The following is a 20326-nucleotide window of genomic DNA, read 5'->3' on the forward strand; positions in this document are numbered from 1 at the left end:
CTCTGAGACAAGGCGGATACGGTATATTAAAGGCCGTTTATTCAAGCGTAATGATATCTGGCAAAACGTGCTGCACGGCTCCCATTCGTCCAGCTCTTAGGGAACTATCGGAAGAAGAGAGCTAAAAACATATTGCGCAGTTCATTTATACATTGAAATGACGTAGGTAGATTCTGGTAGTCCTGGCTTCTGGTAGGTTGCTTGTAGGTGATAGACAGTCCTCTCCAGCCTGGTGTCAGTATCCCATTGGTTCTCGACAGAGTTCTTTGTCTTTGGAGCCCCTCCCGAAGGCTTTTGAGTGTGTGCGTGTATTTATGGGTTTTCAGTGTGTATATTATCTTAGTCAGCCACCTGTGTGGGGGTTTCCAGTGTAGTTAGTATATAGAGAAACAGAGAGAGGGGGAAGGTATAACACAGAGTACAAGCCATGATTGCATAGTTAAGCCCAGGCAGACAACAGTCAGTGAATGCGTTATTACATGTTTTAATATGTTATTACAATATCACCCGGGAGTCCTTTTTTTTAATTACTTGCCGGTGGAGCTGGGCTTTCAAATGTGGCTTTGACTCAATGAAGATGCTTTTCCAACCATCTACCCGGACGGCGAGACTGTAAGTAAAAGAGAACTTCTCAGCTAGCTAGTTATCTGATCAAATGTAAATTATAACTGTGCCCCTTCTACAATAGTTAGCTACATCATTACATGAAATGCTTATGCAATAAACTAGCTAGCTAACGACGTTAGCTTAGCTGTGATAAATGTATGATATCAAAACATCCGAATGAAGTGAGTTCAGTTCAGCTAGCAAGCTACCAAACTATTTGGTTTAGGACAAAACGTATCCAAAACTTTCTAGGTTACAATGTACATATATTTACAGGTTTCTAGCAGAAGAGAGATTGCTCCCAGGCAGACCCGCCACAGGCTTGTAATTTCTCTGCGCAAGCATCCCACAAAGGAGGAGCAAGGTCGAGTTTATGACGCTCAAGTAGAAACAACACGAATAATTAGCTAGTTGGCTTGGCTATTCCTTTTGCCTCTCCCCACCTATTCAGATGTAATGTTACCTCATGTTACTGTTGTTACTGACATAGTTGACATTCAGATGACTTCAAATACAGGCATACTGTGTAAATCCGCAGCTCAATTGAAAAACATCTCTAAGAAACAATATCAATACAAATTGCTATCTGAGGTAGGGTTCAGTGGAGCTGTGGAGAGTGTGAGAGGGACAGGCTGCACTCAAGTGGGAAAGGGGTTTGGGGGCAGACAGTTTGACTGGACTTGCCAATGGGAATGAGATAATGATTTATGTAGCCACTAGATTATCAAACGTGTCATTTTGCCTGTTTATCACCACAAAGAGTTGCATGTGGATGGTAAAGCCATGAATAGGAGTATCACAGAGACACCAAAACATCAGTTGTCTTTCTGTATAATTTACAGCCACCCAGTTCCAGCCAAAACACAAGAGCGTGTCTTCAAATACAGCAACACTGGTGTGCATTCCTGAAATCTCAGCTCCTTGCAGTCCTCAGCTCCTTGGACTTTTCCAACGATGACTCCAGTTGTCACCCTGATGATGACACAAACACCATCTGCGATGCCAAACTGTAAGATGACACTGTAGTGAGCTTGTAATGTGATTTTATGACTACGTGTGTTGTAGACTAATGTAGACAGTGAAAAAAGTGTACCTCGTACTGGCAATTACAGAGTCCTTAACACACCTGTTCACATGTTGAGGAATTGCATCATCAATCACAATACCCAATAATGTCAAAGTGACATCAGGTTTTTAGAACATTTTGCACATTTATTAAAAATTAAAAACAGAAATATCTTATTTAGACCCTTTATGAGACTCGAAATTGAGCTCAGGTGCATCCTGTTTCCATTGGTCATCCTTGAGATGTTTCTACGACTTGATTGGTATCCACCTGTGGTAAATGCAATTGATTGGACATGATTTGGAAAGGCACACTCCTGTCTATATAAGGTCCCACAGTGACAGTGCATGTCAGAGCAAAAACCAAGCAATGAGGTTGAAGGAATTGTCCATAGAACTCCGAGACAGGATTGTGTTGAGGCACAGACAACAAACCTGCCAAGAGAGTGCCGCCCACCAAAGATACCAAAAAATATCTGCAGCATTGAAGGTCCCCAAGAACACAGTGGCCTCCATCGTTCTTAAATGGAAGAAGTTTGGAACCACCAAGACTCTTCCTAGAGCTAGCCGCCCGACCAAACTAAGCAATATGGGGAGAAGGGCCTTGGTCAGGGAGGTGACCAAGAACCCGGTGGTCACTCTGACAGAGCTCCAGAGTTCCTCTGTGGAGATGGGAGAGCCTTCCAGAAGGACAACCATCTCTGTAGCACTCCACCAATCAGGCCTTTATGGTAGAGTGGCCAGACGGAAGCCACTCCTCAGTAAAAGGCATATGGCAGCCTGCTTGGAGTTTACCAAAAGGCACCTAAAGGACTCTCAGACCATGAGAAACAAGATTCTCTGGTCTGATGAAACCAAGATTGAACTCTTTGGCCTGAATGCCAAGTGTCACATCTGGAGGAAAACTGGCACCATCCCTACAGTGAAACATGGTGGTGGCAGCATCATGCTGTGGGGATGTTTTTCAGTGGCAGGGACTGGGAGACTAGTCAATCAAGGGAAAGATGAACAGAGCAAAGTACAGAGAGATCCTTGATGAAAACCTTCTCCAGAGTGCTCAGGACCTCTGGGGAGAAGGTTCACCTTCCAACAGGACAACGACCCTCAGCACACAGCCAAGACAACGCAGGAGTGGCTTCGGGACAAGTCTCTGAATGTCCTTGAGTGGCCCAGCCAGAGTCCGGACTTGAACTCGATCGAACATCTCTGGAGAGACCTGAAAATAGCTGTGCAGCGACACTCCCCGTCCAATCTGACATACCTTGAGAGGATCTGTAGAGAAGAATGGGAGAATGCTCTTGGGAAGGAGAGAAACTGTGATGTGGTGAGGTGCTGGGGGAGGTCCATAATCAACCACCTGTACTGGTTAGGAAATTGTGACAAAGTGGACATCGGTAGCTAACCATGTTCAGGAGAGCCTGGTGGCTCAGTTGGCAGAGCATGGCACTTGCAACTGAAAGTCGCTCTGAATAAGAGCGTCTGCTAAATGACTGAAATGTACAGTGGCTTGCGAAAGTATTCAACCCCCTTGGCTTTTTTCCTATTTTGTAGCCTTGCAACCTGGAATTAAAATAGATTTTGGGGGGGTTTGTATCATTTGATGTACACAACATGCCTACCACTTTGAAGATACAAAATATTTTTAATTGTGAAACAAACACGACAACTTGAGCGTGCATAACTATTCACCCCCTCAAAGTCAATACTTTGTAGAGCCACCTTTTGCAGCAATTACAGCTGCAAGTCTCTTGGGGTATGTCTCTATAAGCTTGGCACATCTAGCCACTGGGGTTTTTACCCATTCTTCAAGGAAAAACTGCTTCAGCTTCTTCAAGTTGGATGGGTTCCGCTGGTGTACAGCAATCTTTGTCATACAACAGATTCTCAATTGGATTGAGGTCTGGGCTTTGACTAGGCCATTCCAAGACATTTAAATGTTTCCCCTTAAACCACTAGAGTGTTGCTTTAGCAGTATCCTGAAGGTCATTGTCCTGCTGGAAGGTGAACCTCCGTCTCAAATCTCTAGAAGAATAAAGTAGGTTTCCCTCAAGAATTTCCCTGTATTTAGCGCATCCATCAGTCCTTCAATTTGAACCAGTTTTCCAGTCCCTGCTGATGAAAAACACCCCCACAGCATAATGCTTCCACCACCATGCTTCACTGTGGGGATGATGTCTCGGGGCGATGAGAGGTGTTGGATTTGCGCCAGACATTTTCCATGATGGCCAAAAATCAATTTTAGTCTCATCTGACCAGAGTACTTTCTTCCATATATTTGGGGAGTCTCCCACATGCCTTTTGGCGAACACCAAATGTGTTTGCTTATTTTGTCTTTAAGCAATGGCTTTTTTTCTGGCCACTCTTCTGTAAAGCCCAGCTCTGCGGAGTGTACGGCTTATTGTATTTTTTTTTATACCTTTATTTAACTAGGCAAGTCAGTTAAGAATAAATTCTTATTTTCAATGACGGCCTAGGAACAGTGTTCAGGGGCAGAACGACAGACTTGCCAGCTCGGGAGTTTTGAACTTGCAACCTTCCGGTTGCTAGTCCAACACTCTAACCACTAGGCTACCCTGCCGCCCCCCTGCAGTCCTATGGACATACTGCAATCTCCGCTGTGGATCTTTGCAGCTCCTTCAGGGTTATCTTTGGTCTCTTTGTTGCCTCTCTGATTAATACCCTCCTTGCCTGGTCCGTGAGTTTTGGTGGGCGGCACTCTCTTGGCAGGTTTGTTGTTTAATAATGGCTTTAACCCTGATCTGTACTTCTCCACAACTTTGTCCCTGACCTGTTTGGAGAGCTCCTTGGTCTTCATGGTGCCGCTTGCTTGGTGGTGCCCCTGTCTTAGTGGTGTTGCAGACTCTGTGGCCTTTCAGAACAGGTGCATACAGTTGAAGTTGGAAGTTTACATACACTTAGGTTAGAGTCATTAAAACTCATTTTTCAACCACTCTACAAATTTCTTGTTAAAAAACTATAGTTTTGGCAAGTCGGTTAGGACATCTACTGTGTGCATGACACAAGTAATTTTTCCAACAATTGTTTACAGATAGATTATTTCACTTATAATTCACTGTATCACAATTCCAGTGAGTCAGAAGTTTGCATACACTAAGTTGACTGTGCCTTTAAACAGCTTGGAAAATTCCAGAAAATTATGTCATGGCTTTAGAAGCTTCTGATAGGCTAATTGTAGTCAATTGGAGGTGTACCTGTGGATGTATTTCAAGGCCTACCTTCAAACTCAGTGCCTCTTTGGAAAATCCAAAGAAATCAGCGAAGACCTCAGAAAAAAAATTGTAGACCTTCAAGTCTGGTTAATCCTTGGGAGCAATTTCCAAATGCCTGAAGGTACCACATTCATCTGTACAAACAATAGTACGCAAGTATGAACACCATGGGACCATGCAGCCGTCATACCGCTCAGAACGGAGACACGTTCTGTCTCCTAGAGATTAATGTACTTTGGTGTGAAAAGTGCAAATCAATACCAGAACAACTGCAAAGGACCTTGTGAAGATGCTGGAGGAAACAGGTACAAAAGTATCTATATCCACAGTAAAACGAGTCCTATGTCGACATAACCTGAAAGGCCGCTTGGCAAGGAAGAAGCCACTGCTCCAAAACCGCCATAAAAAAGCCACACTACGGTTTGCAACTGCACATGGGGACAAAGATTGTACTTTTTGGAGAAAATGTATCACAGGCCTCAATATGGCAATTTATCACATGGAATTGCCTTCATTGCTCAGAACAAGAATAGACTGACGAGTTTCAGAAGAAAGGCTTTGTTTCTGGCCATTTTGAGCATGTAATCGAACCTGCAAATGCTGATGCTCCAGATACTCAACTAGTCTAAAGAAGGACAGTTTTATTGCTTCTTTAATCAGAACAACAGTTTTCAGCTGCGATAACATAATTGCAAAAGTGTTTTCTAATGATCAATTAGCCTTTTAAAATGATAAACTTAGCTAACACAACGTGCCATTAGAACACAAGACTGATGGTTGCTGATAATGGGCCTCTGTACGCCTATGTAGATATTCCATTAAAAATCAGGCGTTTCCAGCTACAATAGTCATTTACAACATTAACAATGTCTACACTGTATTTCTGATCAATTTGATGTTATTTTAATGGACAAAAACAAAAACAAGGACATTTTTAGGTGACACCAAACTTTTGAACGGTAGTGTGTCTTCAAATTCTATCACTAGGTAATGTTGATGTTTGATTTGGAGCTATGATGGAGACTGATCACTATTCAACTGTAATATACCTCTGTATTTCATGTCTGCGCTCAGAGTGCTGTCTACACACTCATTCAAGTATAGTGAAGGTAAGTCACGGAATCCTACCACTAAGATTTGTTGATGTTGGATTTGGAGCCATAACATAATGGGCTGAGTCATATCAACACATCATTTCTGCCATAAATCTTCTACTGACATGACATCATGATTTGCACAAAAGTGAAATTACATAGATCTCAAGTTTAGGATTCCACCTACAATAACTTTAATGAACTAACTCTACATTTGTGCCATTTGTTTTACAGGACTGCTGTGCTGCATGAGACCAGATGGACAGAGGCTGAGGCAGTGGTTGTAATTGCAATAAATACAGTTTTTAAAATAGTTATATCCTTCAAATAAAGTAAAGATGTTTACACAATTTGACTCACTAAATCATTCTAATGGGGTTAGTTTTAAGCCAGTGTAGGTGGGATCGGGGAGCTGGTCTGCACACGCTGGGATTACCAAGTGGACATTTGTTCTTAGGAACCCACAACACTAATGCACAACAACTTTCTGCCAACGATTTGCCTACCTTTCAGAACCTGTTATCAATTGCAAACTAAGGGCTCGATTCAATCAGATCCGCTTTAGCCAACATCTGCAGTTGTTTTGACGGTGTCAGGGTGGAACTGCATTAGAGCTGTCAAATCCTCAAGTGGCTCCCGGCATAAACCTAAAGTGGACATTGTCATTGGCTGCACCGTGTCGCATTAACAGAATCCCATGCAGCCTTGTGTACAAGTTCGAACACTGGAATATAAAATGTGCTCTACACCTCGATTAGGATAAGAGATCCTAATTTCCTTTAATGATTTTTCAATTTGAGCGTAATTATTTCTATATAGCCTACACTTTCTCATTCTGAACTTCTGACTGGAGTAGGGCGTGTGTGGCTTTGTGAAAATGATCACAAGAGCAGCTGCTCACCGATTTGACCAATGCAGTTCCACCTCTGACACCAACAAAGCATCCGCCAAAACATATATGAGTGTCTGCTATCACTGGTTAATGCTTGATCTGATTGAAGACTTTGAAATGGAATAAAAAGTTATTCCAATCTACAGAAAGCCTACAGGTGTGTTCTAGTCCACTATTATTTTGCTCAGGGTTAGATTTCCCGATTGACTGGGGGTTAATTTATATATCAGTTATTATAGGGATGTCCAGTCTCCCTATAATTAGAAGCCTTCCTATGCTCTAACATAGCATACTTTGCATTTACCTACCCACTTATTTCAGCATCCATGTCCCCATGTTCTTGCCTGTAAGCATTGCATACAGCCGGGCATATGGGTTGAGGCATATAGGGCAAAACCTGGGTGTAGCATGCCACCAACACGTTTTTGCACTTTGCCATCACCTGTACAGTGCATACATACACCACAGATATCCTATTAAATTACTCATTCCTAATCCTATGGCATACACTTTTGCTCAAAGATTATTATAAACCCTTTACCCTTTCATCTGTTATGTGATGGTAGCTATATCATTGGAAATAGGTTTCTTGTGTGAACAACAAAGGGCTCATAACAACCAGTCATTTTCCCTTGCATGATTGATGACTATGTACTGAGAATGAAATGCAATCTGTCACTCGGAGGTATCTGGATGTACCAGTACCGCCACAGAGATTCTAAAGCTAGAGGTGCTTACACTTGCGAAACAGACCAAGCAGACGAGGCCGGGGTTTTCAGTTTGAGAAGTCAATGAGAGAAGTGAAAAATTCTTCCTTGGTTGTTAATTTTCTTGAAATCTAAAAGTACAAACTAGAGTTGAGCCAATGTCTAAAATAGTTGAACATGTTATTACTCCAACCTTGTGACAGTGACAAAAGCTACTTTATATTGAAGGAGTGCCTTTAATTTGATGGTCTGCACATTCGCAGTTCGGTGCGAGATGAATGTTAGACCCGAAGGCATGTTTCTGTGTTGTAGCTTATCTAGCCAACATTGCCTGACAACGCCTACAAGCGTGATCAGCGATTTCTATTGGAGAAGCAGTTTCTGCCTATCTTCATACTGTGCTGTCTTTGGTACCACTGTATCACAGATAGAACAAGGAGCATATTTGGCTGTATGCTAGCTGGTGAATAAACCACCAGACTTCGGCAAGTAAAGTTACGTGTGTTTATCTTTATGCACATCTACAGCCATCAAAAGCTCAAATCTACCAGCTAATACTTCTTGCTTCTGTCACAAGAAAAATATACTGAACAAAAATATAAACGCAACATGTAAAGTGTTGGTCCCATGTTTCATGAGCTGAAATAAAAGATCCCAGAAATGTTCCATAAGCACAAAAAGCTTATTCCTCTCAAATTTTGTGTTGGGGACAATTAAGGCCACACTAAAATATGAAGATTTGTCACACAACACAATGCCACAGAAGTGTCACAAGTCTGAGTGAGCGGGCAATTGGCATGCTGACTGCAGGAATGTCCAAGCTGCCTCCAACGTCATTTTAGACATTTTGGCAGGAAGTGCAACCGGACTCACAACCGCAGACCACGTGTAACCACGCCAGCTCAGGACCTCCACATCCGGGTTCTTCACCTGTGGGATCGTCTGAGACCAGCTACCGGACAGCTGATAAAACTATGGGTTTGCACAACTGAAGAGTTTCTGCACAAACGGTTAGAAACCGTCTCAGGGAAGCTCATCTGCGTGCTTGTCGTCCTCCCCAGGGACTTGACCTGACTGCAGTTAGGCATTGTTAACCAACTTCAGTGGGCAAAAACATTCTATTTGGTGTAGGTCGTTTAAGTTTACATTGAAAGCGTTTTTCCATTCCGAAAATGTGTCTGTATACAGTGCATTCGGAAAGTTTTCAGACCCCTTGACTTTTTCCACATTTTGTTACATTACAGCTTTATTCTAAAATGTATATAAAAAAAATCCTCATCAATCTACCCACAATACCCCATAATGACAAAGCAAAAACTGTTTTTTTAGAAATGTTGGCACATTTATGAAAAATAAAAAACTTAAATATCTCTGTACTTTGGCAGCGATTATGGCCTCAAGTCTTCTTGGGTATGTCGCTACAAGCTTGGCAGACCTGTATGTGGGAAGTTTCTCCCATTCTCTGCAGATCCTCTTAAGCTCTGTCAGGTTGGATGGGGAGCTTCGCTGCACACCTATTTTCAGGTCTCTCCAAAGATGTTAGATCGGGTTCAAGTCCGGGCTCTGGCAAGGCCACTGAAAGACATTCAGAGACTTGTCCCGAAGCCACAGGACAACAACCCTAAGCACACAACCAAGACAATGCTTAGGGTCGTCCTGTTGGAAGGTGAACCTTCTCCTCAGTCTCAGGTCCTAAGCACTCTGTAGCAGGTTTTCATCAAGAATCTCTCTGTACTTTGCTCCTTTCATCTTTCCCTTGATCCTGACTAGTCTCCCAGTCCCTGCCACTGAAAAGAATCCCCACAGCATGATGCTGCCACCACCATGCTTCACCGTAGGGATGGTGCCATGTTTTCTCCAGACGTGATGCTTGGCATTCAGGCCAAAGAGTTTAATCTTGGTTTCATCAGATCAGAGAATCTTGTTTCTCATGGTCTGAGAGTCTTTAGGGGCCTTTTGGCAAACTCCAAGCGGGCTGTCATGTGCCTTTACTGAGGAGTTGCTTCTGTCTAGCCACTCTTAACCTGATTGGTGGAGCGCTGCAGAGATGTTTGTCCTTCTGGAAGATTATCCCATCTCCACAGAGGAACTCTAGAGCTCTGTCAGAGTGACCATCGGGTTCTTGGTTACCTCCCTGACCAAGGCCCTTCTCCCCCGATTGCTCAGTTTGGCCTGGCAGCCAGCTCTAGGAAGAATCTTGGTCATTCCAAACTTCTTCCATTTAAGAATGATGGAGGTCACTGTGTTCATGGGGTCCTTCAATGCTGCAGTCATTTTTCACTACCCTTCCCCATATCTCTGTCTCGACACAATCCTGTCTCGGAGCTCTACGGACAATTCCTTCGACCTCATGTCTTGGTTTTTGCTCTGACATTCACTGTTAACTGTTAGAACTTATATAGACAGGTGTGTGCCTTTCCAAATCTTGTCCAATCAATTGAATTTACCACTGTTGGACTCCAATCAAGCTGCAGAAACATCAAGGATGGTCAATGGAAACAGGATGCACCTGATCTCAATTATTCTCATAGCAAAGGTTCTGAATACTTATGTAAATAAGGTATTTATGCGTTTTATTTGTAATACATTTGCTAACATTTCTAAAAACCCAAGGAGTAGGGTGGATCCGAGCGTTCTGACCTAAAAACAGCAGTCAAGCTGTTGGCTAACATTGGCTAGTTTGCTAGGCCGTAATCGCTGCCAAAGGTGCTTCAACAAAGTACTGAGAAAAGGGTCTCAATACTTATGTAAATGTGATATTTCAGTTTTGTATTTGTAATCCATTTGCAAAAATGTATAAAAACCTGTTTTTGCTTTGTCATTATGAAGTATTGTGTGTAGATTGATGAGCGGGGAAACATCTATTTAATACATTTTAGAATAAGGCTGTAACGTAACAATATATGGAAAAAGTCAAGGGGTCTGAATACTTTCCTGAATGCACTGTGTATTCAAATAATAATAATACACCAACCCACATTTTGGGAACCACTGCTCTACTGTACCCACTATTACACTAGAGTGGCTTATGTCATAAACCTTAAACCAGAGGCTAATGTCGCCCCTATTTCGATAAATCCTGTCTAACAGCAGAAATGCTTAGTTTAGTTCTACCACCAAATAATGACAGGGGCTACTAATAGATGCCTGAATTGGGGGTGTGCACATATTGTTGTTGTGGATTTCACTTGGAGTGGAGAGAAACAACAACAAATAGGGAGGGCACTGACAGCTAGCTGATAGGCAGTGCACCATAGAATTAGGACATTGAATACTATGTAGAATGGGCATGAACCTTCTTATGATGCAGCCATTTTGGTTAGGGAGTTGGTCAACCACGGTTAGCCAGTGCTGTGATAAGATATTGTGTAAAATAATGAATTTGAAGAACATATCTGCACTGTATGTTTGTTAGCTAGCTAGCCAAACAGGAATTATTAAATTGATTGTTCTAATTAACTGCCAATATGCCAACATTCCATTCAAACAATGCAGTCAATTCCCAGCCATACAATGGCTGACACAAGTTGTTAATGCAACAAGTATTGACATTGTATAATATAATAGCACTCACAGCTTTCCAATAAAACACATTTTTGACATTTATCATCCTACATTTTAGAGGCTATTTATACAGAAAATGTGTATAAAACCCATAGAAACTGTGTTTATAATTATATGACTATATTTTAGCTTGACAATAATTATATTACACAATTTCTGATATCACATGCCTTACTTCCATTTTCCTGCATAAGTAAAATCAGGATTATGCCTCTACTGCCATTAATTCCAATTAGACTGGTTTGAATTTTCCCTGACCAATATGGCTACCATTTTCACCCCACTCTGTTACTTTGAGTGTTTATGACATAGCCCTTCTTGTAATTTAATAGGATCTATATGGAGGGCACTGACGGTTAGCTAGCTTTCTAGCTAGTCATGTTATCTCTTATTTTTGTCAAAGACGAGGAGATCAATGCGTCTGAATCCTTATGCCATAGCTAATTCCAGATTGTTTTAATGGGGACGAGAGGCAGGGAGGCGGGTAGGAGAGGTGGAGAGGAGGGGCAGGGGAGAAGAGGCAGGGAGGAGGAGAGAGGAGGAAAGGCAGTGAGAAGAGGGGGAGGGGGGAGTGAGAAGAGGCAGGGAGGAGAGGATGGGTGGAAAAGCAAGGAGTAGGGGAGGAGAGGAGAGGAGGAGAGTCTGGGAGGGAGGGGACAGAAGCAGAGAGGATGGGAGGAGAGGCAGGAAAGAGGGGAGGAAATGCAGGGAGGAGAGGCAGAGAGAAGGGAGGGACATAGAGGAATGAGGGATGGCTGCATTAGCTTAATAACAAGAGCCACACACACACAGAGGGACCGTGATAGACTGACATGCACGCGAGCACACACACACACACACACACACACAATCTCTCTCTCTTTAAAACCTTTCTGTCCTTGTAAAAGACAAACAGACAGCAGCTAGAGGGACAGGTCAGAATGATACACAGTCAGGAAAATGTCCACGGTGTCCTTTCAGAATGTTTTCACTGTGCTTACTGAGCACGATTGAGATGCTCTGTGACATGGATTTGTTTCGACCGTTGTTTTGATTGAAACATGGTATGTCTATGCTGCTGTCTGTCTGACTGTTATGACTGAGACACTATGGTCTGTGTTGCTGAGTTTTAACTAACACATTATATGTTGCTGTGTCTGTGGTGCAGGCGGAGTGGCGAGTGGAGGTGAAGCAGCACTTTGAAAAGATCAAGTCTGAGGGGACCTGTATACACAGATTGGATGAGGATATGATCATACGACGCAAAGAGGAGCTCAGGTACAGGGAGAGTATTATGGACGGATGAATGAATATTTGAGTGAGTGAGTGAGTGAGTGAGTGAGTGAGTGAGTGAGTGAGTGAGAAAGCGAGGGAATGAACATACAGGAATAATGCTACAAAAGTTACATACAGTGGGGAGAACAAGTATTTGTTTCCCCACTTACAAAGCATGTAGAGGTCTGTAATTTTTATCATAGGTACACTTCAACTGTGAGAGACGGAATCTAAAACACAAATCCAGAAAATCACATTGTATGATTTTTAAGTAATTAATTTGCATTTTATTGCATGACCAGACAATATACATCACGGTGCAGTCGTCCTGTCCCCTTGTATCAAATATATATCAAATATCAAATATACTTATGTATCAGAAAAGCAGAACTTAATATTTGGTCCAGAAACCTTTGTTTGCAATAACAAAGATCATACGTTTCCTGTAGTTCTTGACCAGGTTTACACACTGCAGCAGGGATTTTGGCCCACTCCTCCATACAGACCTTCTCCAGATCCTTCAGGTTTCGAGGCTGTCGCTGGGCAATAAGGACTTTCAGCTCCCTCCAAAGATTTTCTATTGGGTTCAGGTCTGGAGACTGGCTAGGCCACTCCAGGACCTTGAGATGCTTCTTACGGAGCCACTCCTTAGTTGCCCTGGCTGTGTGTTTCGGGTCGTTGTCATGCTGGAAGACCCAGAAACGACCCATCTTCAATGCTCTTACTGAGGGAAGGAGGTTGTTGGCCAAGATCTCGCAATACATGGCCCCATCCATCCTCCCCTCAATACGGTGCAGTCGTTCTGTCCCCTTTGCAGAAAAGCATCCCCAAAGAATGATGTTTCCACCTCCCTGCTTCACAGTTGGGATGGTGTTCTTGGGGTTGTACTCATCCTTCTTCTTCCTCCAAACACGGCGAGTGGAGTTTAGACCAAAAAGCTCTATTTTTGTCTCATCAGACCCCATGACCTTCTCCCATTCCTCCTCTGGATCATCCAGATGGTCATTGGCAAACTTCAGACGGGCCTGGACATGTGCTGGCTTGAGCAGGGGGACCTTGCGTGCGCTGCAGGATTTTAATCCATGACGGCATAGTGTGTTACTAATGGTTTTCTTTGAGACTGTGGTCCCAGCTCTCTTCAGGTCATTGACCAGGTCCTGCCGTGTAGTTCTGGGCTGATCCCTCACCTTTCTCATCATCATTGATGCCCCACGAGGTGAGATCTTGCATGGAGCCACAGACCGAGGGTGATTGACCGTCATCTTGAACTTCTTCCATTTTCGAATAATTGCGCCAACAGTTGTTGCCTTCTCACCAACCTGCTTGCCTATTGTCCTGTAGCCCATCCCAGCCTTGTGCAGGTCTACAATTTTACCCCTGATCTTCTTACACAGCTCTCTGATTGAGTGAGTGTGTGGACAGGTGTCTTTTATACAGGTAACTAGTTCAAACAGGTGCAGTTAATACAGGTGGAGAACAGGAGGGATTCTTAAAGAAAAACTAACAGGTCTGTGAGAGCCGTAATTCTTACTGGTTGGTAGGTGATCAAATGCTTATGTCATGCAATAAAATGCTAATTAATTTCTTACATACAATGTGATTTTCTTGATTTTTGTTTTAAATTCCGTCTCTCACAGTTAAATTTATTTTACCTTTATTTAACTAGGCAAGTCAGTTAAGAACAAATTATTTTCAATGAAGGCCTAGGAACTGCCTGTTCAGGGGCAGAACGACAGATTTGTACCTTGTCAGCTCGGGGGTTTGAACTTGCAACGCTCTAACCACTAGGCTACCCTGCCGCCCCAAAGTGTACCTATGATAAAAATGACAGACCTCTACATGCTTTGTAAGTAGGAAAACCTTCAAAATCGGCAGTGTATCAAATACTTGTTCTCCCCACTCTACATAGCTACATGCATCCATACAGTGTCAAGAAAAGTATGTGGACCTCCCGGGTGGTGCAGTGGACTAAGGCACTGCATCGCAGTGCAAGCTGTGCCACCAGAGATTCTGGGTTCGAGCCCAGGCTCTGTCGCAGCCGGGGCGACGCACAGTTGGCCCAGCATCGTCCGGTTTAGGAAGGGTTTGGCCGGCAGGGATATCCTTGTCTGGCAGGCCGTGCGCAGTGCACGCTGACCAGGTCGCCAGGTGTACGGTGTTTCCTCAGACACATTGGTGCGGCTGGCTTCCGGGTTGGATGTGCGTTGTGTCAATAAGCAGGTTGGGTTGTGTTTCAGAGGACGCATGGCTCTCGACCTTCGCTTCTCCCGAGCAGCGATGAGACAAGACTGTATAAACTACCAATTGGGTACCACAAAATTGGGGAGAAAAAAGTGGTAAGAAAATAAAAAAAAGTATGTGAACCCTTTGGAATTACCTGGATTCCTGCATAGATTGGTCATGAAATTGGATTTGATCTTCATCTAAGTCACAACAATAGACAAACACAGTGTGCTTAAACTAATAACACACAAATGATTGTATTTTTCTTGTCTATATTGAACACATACTTTTTCCAACCTACACTGTGAATGTTTAAATTATGTGAACCCCTAGGCTAATGACTTCTCCAAAAGCTAATTGGAGTCAGGAGTCAGCTAACCTGGAGTCCAATCAATGAGACGAGATTAGAGATGTTGGTTAGAGCTTCCCTGCCCTATCAAAAACACTCACAAAATTTGAGTTTGCTATTCACAGGAAGCATTGCTCGATTTGAACCATGCCTCAAAGATTTCAAAAGACCTAAGATTAAGAATTGTTGACTTCCATGAAGCTGGAAAGGGTTACAAAATAATCTCTAAAAGCCTTGATGTTCATCAGTCAACTGTAAAAGCAAAATATTCTGTGGACAGATGAAACTAAAGTTGAGCTGTTTGGAAGGAACACACAACAATATGTGTGGAGAAAAAAAAGACACAACACACCAACATCAAAACCTCATCTCAACTGTACAATATGGTGGAGGGAGCATCATGGTTTAGGGCTGCTTTGCTGCCTCAGGGCCTGGACAGATTTCCCAAGTTTATCAAGACATTTTGCAGGAGAATGTAAGGCTATCTGTCCGCCAATTGAAGCTCAATAGGACAGGACAATGACCCAAAACTAAATCAACAACAGAATGGCTTTAACAGAAGAAAATACGCCTTCTGGCGTGGCCCAGTCCTGATCTCAACCCGATTGAGATGCTGTTGCATGACCTCAAGAGAGCAGTTCACACCAGACATCCAAAGAATATTGCTGAAATTAAACAGTTTGCAAAGAGGAATGGTCCAAAATTCCTCCTGACAGTTGTGCAGGTCTGATCTGCAACTACAGAAAACAAATGGATGAGGTTATTGCTGCCAAAAGAGAGTCAACCAGTTATTAAATCCAAGGGTTCACTTACTTTTTCCACCCTGCACTGTGAATGTTTACACAACGTGTTCAATAAAGACATTCAAACAAAACATGTAATTGTTTGTGTGTTATTAGTTTAAACAGACAGTGTTTATCTATTGTTATGACTTAGATGAAGATCAGATCAAATTGTATGACCAATCCAGGTAATTCCAAAGGGTTCACATACTTTTTCTTGCCACTATACATACTATGCAGTGCCTTCGGAAATTTTTCAGACCCTGTGACTTTTTCCACATTTTGTTAAATAAAAATAAATCCTCAGCAATCTGCACACCATACCCCACTAAATGCAAAGTGAAAACAGTTTTTTCGAAATGTTTCGAAATGTATTAAAAATAAAAAACTGAAATACCTTATTTACGAGACTCAAAATTGAGCTCAGGTGCATCCTGTTTCCATTGATCGTCTTCGAGATATTTTTAGAACTTGATTGGAGTCAACCTGTGGTAAATTCAATTGATTGGACATGATTTGGAAAGGCACACACCTGTCTATATAAGGTCTCACAGTTGACAGTGCATGTCAGAGCAAATAACAAACCATGAGGTCGAAGGAATTGTCTGTAGAGCTCCGAGACAGGATTGTGTCGATGCACCGATCTGGGGAAGGGTACCTAAAAATGTCTGCAGCAGGACCCCAAGAACACAGTGGCCTCCAACATTCTTAAATGGAAGACGTTTGGAAACACCAAGATTCTTCCTAGAGCTGGCTGCCCGGCCAAACTGAGCAATTCGGGAGAAGGGCCTTGGTCAGGGATGTGACCAAGAACCCGACGGTCACTCTGACAGAGCTTCAGAGTTCCTCTGTGGAGAACCTTCCAATCGGGCCTTTAGGTAGAGTGGCCAGACGGAAGCCACTCCTCAGTAACAGGCACATGACTGCCCACTTAGAGTTTGCCAAAAGGCACCTAAAGACACTCAGACCATGAGATCCAAAATTGAACTATTTGGCCTGAATGCCAAGAGTCACGTATGGAGGAAACCTGCCACCATTCCTATGGTGAATTATGGTGGTGGCAGTATCATCCTGTGGGGATATTTTTCAGTGGCAGGGACTGGGAGACTAATCAGGATCTAGGGAGAGATGAACGGAGCAAAGTACAGATAGATCCTTGATGTAAACCTGCTCCAAAGTGCTCAGAGCTCTGGGGCAAAGGTTCACCTTCCAACAGGACAACGACCCTAAGCACACAGCCAAGACAACACAGGAGTGGCTTCAGGACAAGTCTCTGAATGTCTTTAAGTGGCCCAGCCAGACCCCAGACTTGAACCCAAGTGAACATCTCTGAAGAAACCAGAAAATAGCTGTGCATCGACTCCCCCCTCCCATCCATCCTGACAGAGCTTGAGAGGACCTGCAGAAAAGAATGGGAGAAACTCCCCAAATACAGGTGTGCCAAGCTTGTAGCGTCACAACCAAGAAGACTTGAGGCTGTAATAGATGCCAAGGGTACTTCAACAAAGTACTGTGTAAAGGGTCTGAATACTTATGTAAATGTGATATTTCAGTTTTGTTTTTATAAATTAGCAAACATTTCCAAAAATCTGTTTTTGCTTTTTCATAATGGAGTATTGTGTGTAGATTGAGCAGAAAAAATATAATGTAATCCATTTTAGAATAAGTCTGTACCGTAACAAAATGTGGACAAGTCAAGGGTTCTGAATACTTTCCGAATACACTGTACATATATAGCTACATACATACAGTTGAAGTAGGATGTTTAAAACTTGTTTTTCAACCACTCCACAAATTTCTTGTTTTGACAAACTATAGATTTGGCAAGTCGGTTAGGACATCTACTTTGTGCAAAACACAAGTCATTTTTCCAACAATGGTTTACAGACAGATTATTTAACTTATAATTCACTGTATCACAATTCCAGTGGGTCAGAAGTTTACATGCGCCAAGTTGACTGTGCCTTTAAACAGCTTGGAAAATTCCCGAAAATTATGTCATGGCTTTAGAAGCTTCTGATAGGCTAATTGACATAATTTGAGTCAATTGGAGGTGTACCTGTGGATGTATTTCAAGGCCTACCTTCACACTCAGTGCCTCTTTGCTTGACATCATGGGAAAATCCAAAGAAATCAGCCAAGACCTCAGAAACAAAATTCTAGACATCCACAAGTCTGGTTCATTCTTGGGAGCAATTTCCAAACACCTGAAGGTACCACACTCATCTGTACAAACAATAGTACGCAAGTATAAACACCATGGGACCACGCTGCCGTCATACTGCTCAGGAAGGCGGAAACATCTCTACCTCCTAGAGATGAACATACTTTGGTGCAAAAAGTGGAAATCAATCCCAGAACAACAGCAAAGGACCTTGTGAAGATGCTGGAGGAAACAGGTACAAAAGTATCGATATCCACAGTAAAACGAGTCCTATATCGACATAACCTGAAAGGCCACTCTGCAAAGAAAAAGCCACTGCTCCAAAACCGCCATAAAAAAGCCAGACTATGGTTTGCAAATGCACATGGGGACAAAGATTGTACTTTTTGGAGAAATGTCCTATGGTCTGATGAAACAAAAATAGAACTGTTTGGTCAATTTTACCATTGTTATGTTTGGAGGAAAAAGGGGGAGGCTTGCAAGCCAACGAACACCATCGCAACCGTGAAGCACGGGGGTGGCAGCATCATGTTGTGGGGGTGCTTTGCTGCAGGAGGTACTGGTGCACTTCACAAAATAGATGGCATCATGAGGATGGAAAGTTGTGTGAATATATTGAAGCAACATCTCAATAGATCAGTCAGGAAGTTAAAGCTTGATTTACAAATGGATCTTCCAAATGGACGATGACCCCAAGCATACATCCAAAGTTGTGGAAAAATAGCTTAAGGACAACAAAGTCAAGGTATTGGAGTGGCCATCACAAAGCCCCGACCGCAATCCTATAGATCATGGGCAGAAATGAAAAAGCATGTGCGTGCAAGGAGGCCTATAAAACCTGACTCAGTTACACCAGATCTGTCAGGAGGAATGTGTCAAAATTTACCCAATTTATTGTGGGTCAGGGAATTTCAGGGATTTTTTACATGGATTAAATGTCAGGAATTGTGAAACTGAGTTTAAATGTATTTGGCTAAGGTGTATGTGAACTTCCGACTTACTGTACGTATCAACATACAGCAAAAGCTGTACTGTGTGTGTTGTTTATGGCTGTCCAATGATGTTGTTGATGTTGCTCCCAATTTTGTTCATTGCGCCTTTGCATACATCAAATTAATGGCTAGCTGTACCCCATGTTTTAACCCCGTCCGTCCCGTTCCATTCTCTCTCTCTCCATCTCAGGCATGCCCTGGACATCCGTGAGCACTACGAGAGGAAACTGGACAGAGCCAACAACCTCTACATGGAGCTCAATGCTGTCATGCTACAGCTGGAACTCAAGGAGAAAGAGCTACTCAAGTAATAATCATATTTATTGTTGCACACCTTACAATCAATATCTACCTGTGTGTACAATATTCATGCTCATCTGCCAAAGACACATACAGGGAGAGGGAATAGCAGACATAATGTAATACATAATACAGACATTTGTGATATGTTTATTGTGGCCAAGTAATGAATTAATGAATGCTGTTGTGTGTGTGTCTCCCAGGAGGGAGCATTCCCTGGATAAGAAGTATCCAGTATGCGTCAAAAACCACAGCTCCAGACAAGAACGCTCATCCAACTCCACGGAGAAACTCATCAACATACCTCAGAAACTGGCCTCTCACACCAAGAGGTGAGACTGAGGGGGAAACCATTGAACCATTCACACTCACTAATCCCACACATTCAATCCCTGTCTGTATACATGTGTTTTGAATTAAAAACATGTAACACTTACTAGGCATACAGTTATTATGTATTATTACTGGTCGTAAGCATGTACAGTTTGAGCCCTCACTGTATATTGTTTATTTGGATACAAGGAGAAAGGCTGTAGGTGCATCTATTTCTCTTAACTTGACTTTGACTTTATTTATTCAGTGTACTGAGTGTACTGTAGACTTTACTCACTGTGTGTTCCAGTAGGCCAGACCTGCTGAAGTCAGAGGTGATCCTCCCCAAACTGGACTCCTCCATGACCCAGGTGACCATCCCCTCTTGCCCCCAGAAGGGCTCCACGTCCCCGGGGAGGTCGCGTCGGGCCAAGCCCCGCTACAGGAAGGCAGGGAAGGGCAGCAGTGGAGACCTGGCTGGGCTGAAGGCAGCCCTGTCCTCTAACCTGGGCTTGGCTAATACTTTGTCACTGACCACCACCACCTCCACACCCAGGTATCTACACTGAGTGCACAAAACATTAAGAACACCTTCCTAATATTGAGTTGCACCCCATCCCCCCCAACCCCCATTTTCCCTCAGAACAGACACAATTTGTTGTAGCATGGACTCTACAAGGTGTCGAAAGAGTTCCACAGGGATGTTGGCCGATGTTGATTCCAATGCTTCCCACAGTTGTGTCTAGTTGGCTGGATGTCATTTCAGTGGTGGACCATTCTTGAAACACACAG

At 43.0% G+C, this 20326-nt stretch overlaps 1 protein-coding gene across 1 annotated transcript in view; it reads left to right on the forward strand.

The window, feature by feature from the left end:
- Positions 1–20326, forward strand: part of LOC139414196 (mitogen-activated protein kinase kinase kinase 12-like) — an 80471-nt gene that overhangs the window by 54313 nt on the left and 5832 nt on the right. The window contains exons 8-11 of the mRNA XM_071162083.1: positions 12306–12415; positions 19113–19229; positions 19426–19554; positions 19848–20090. Of these exons, the coding sequence (XP_071018184.1) occupies positions 12306–12415; positions 19113–19229; positions 19426–19554; positions 19848–20090 (599 nt within the window). The remainder of the gene's footprint in view (positions 1–12305; positions 12416–19112; positions 19230–19425; positions 19555–19847; positions 20091–20326) is intronic.

The sequence above is a fragment of the Oncorhynchus clarkii genome, chromosome 7 (genome assembly GCF_045791955.1).
Source record: "Oncorhynchus clarkii lewisi isolate Uvic-CL-2024 chromosome 7, UVic_Ocla_1.0, whole genome shotgun sequence".
NCBI lineage: Eukaryota > Metazoa > Chordata > Actinopteri > Salmoniformes > Salmonidae > Oncorhynchus > Oncorhynchus clarkii.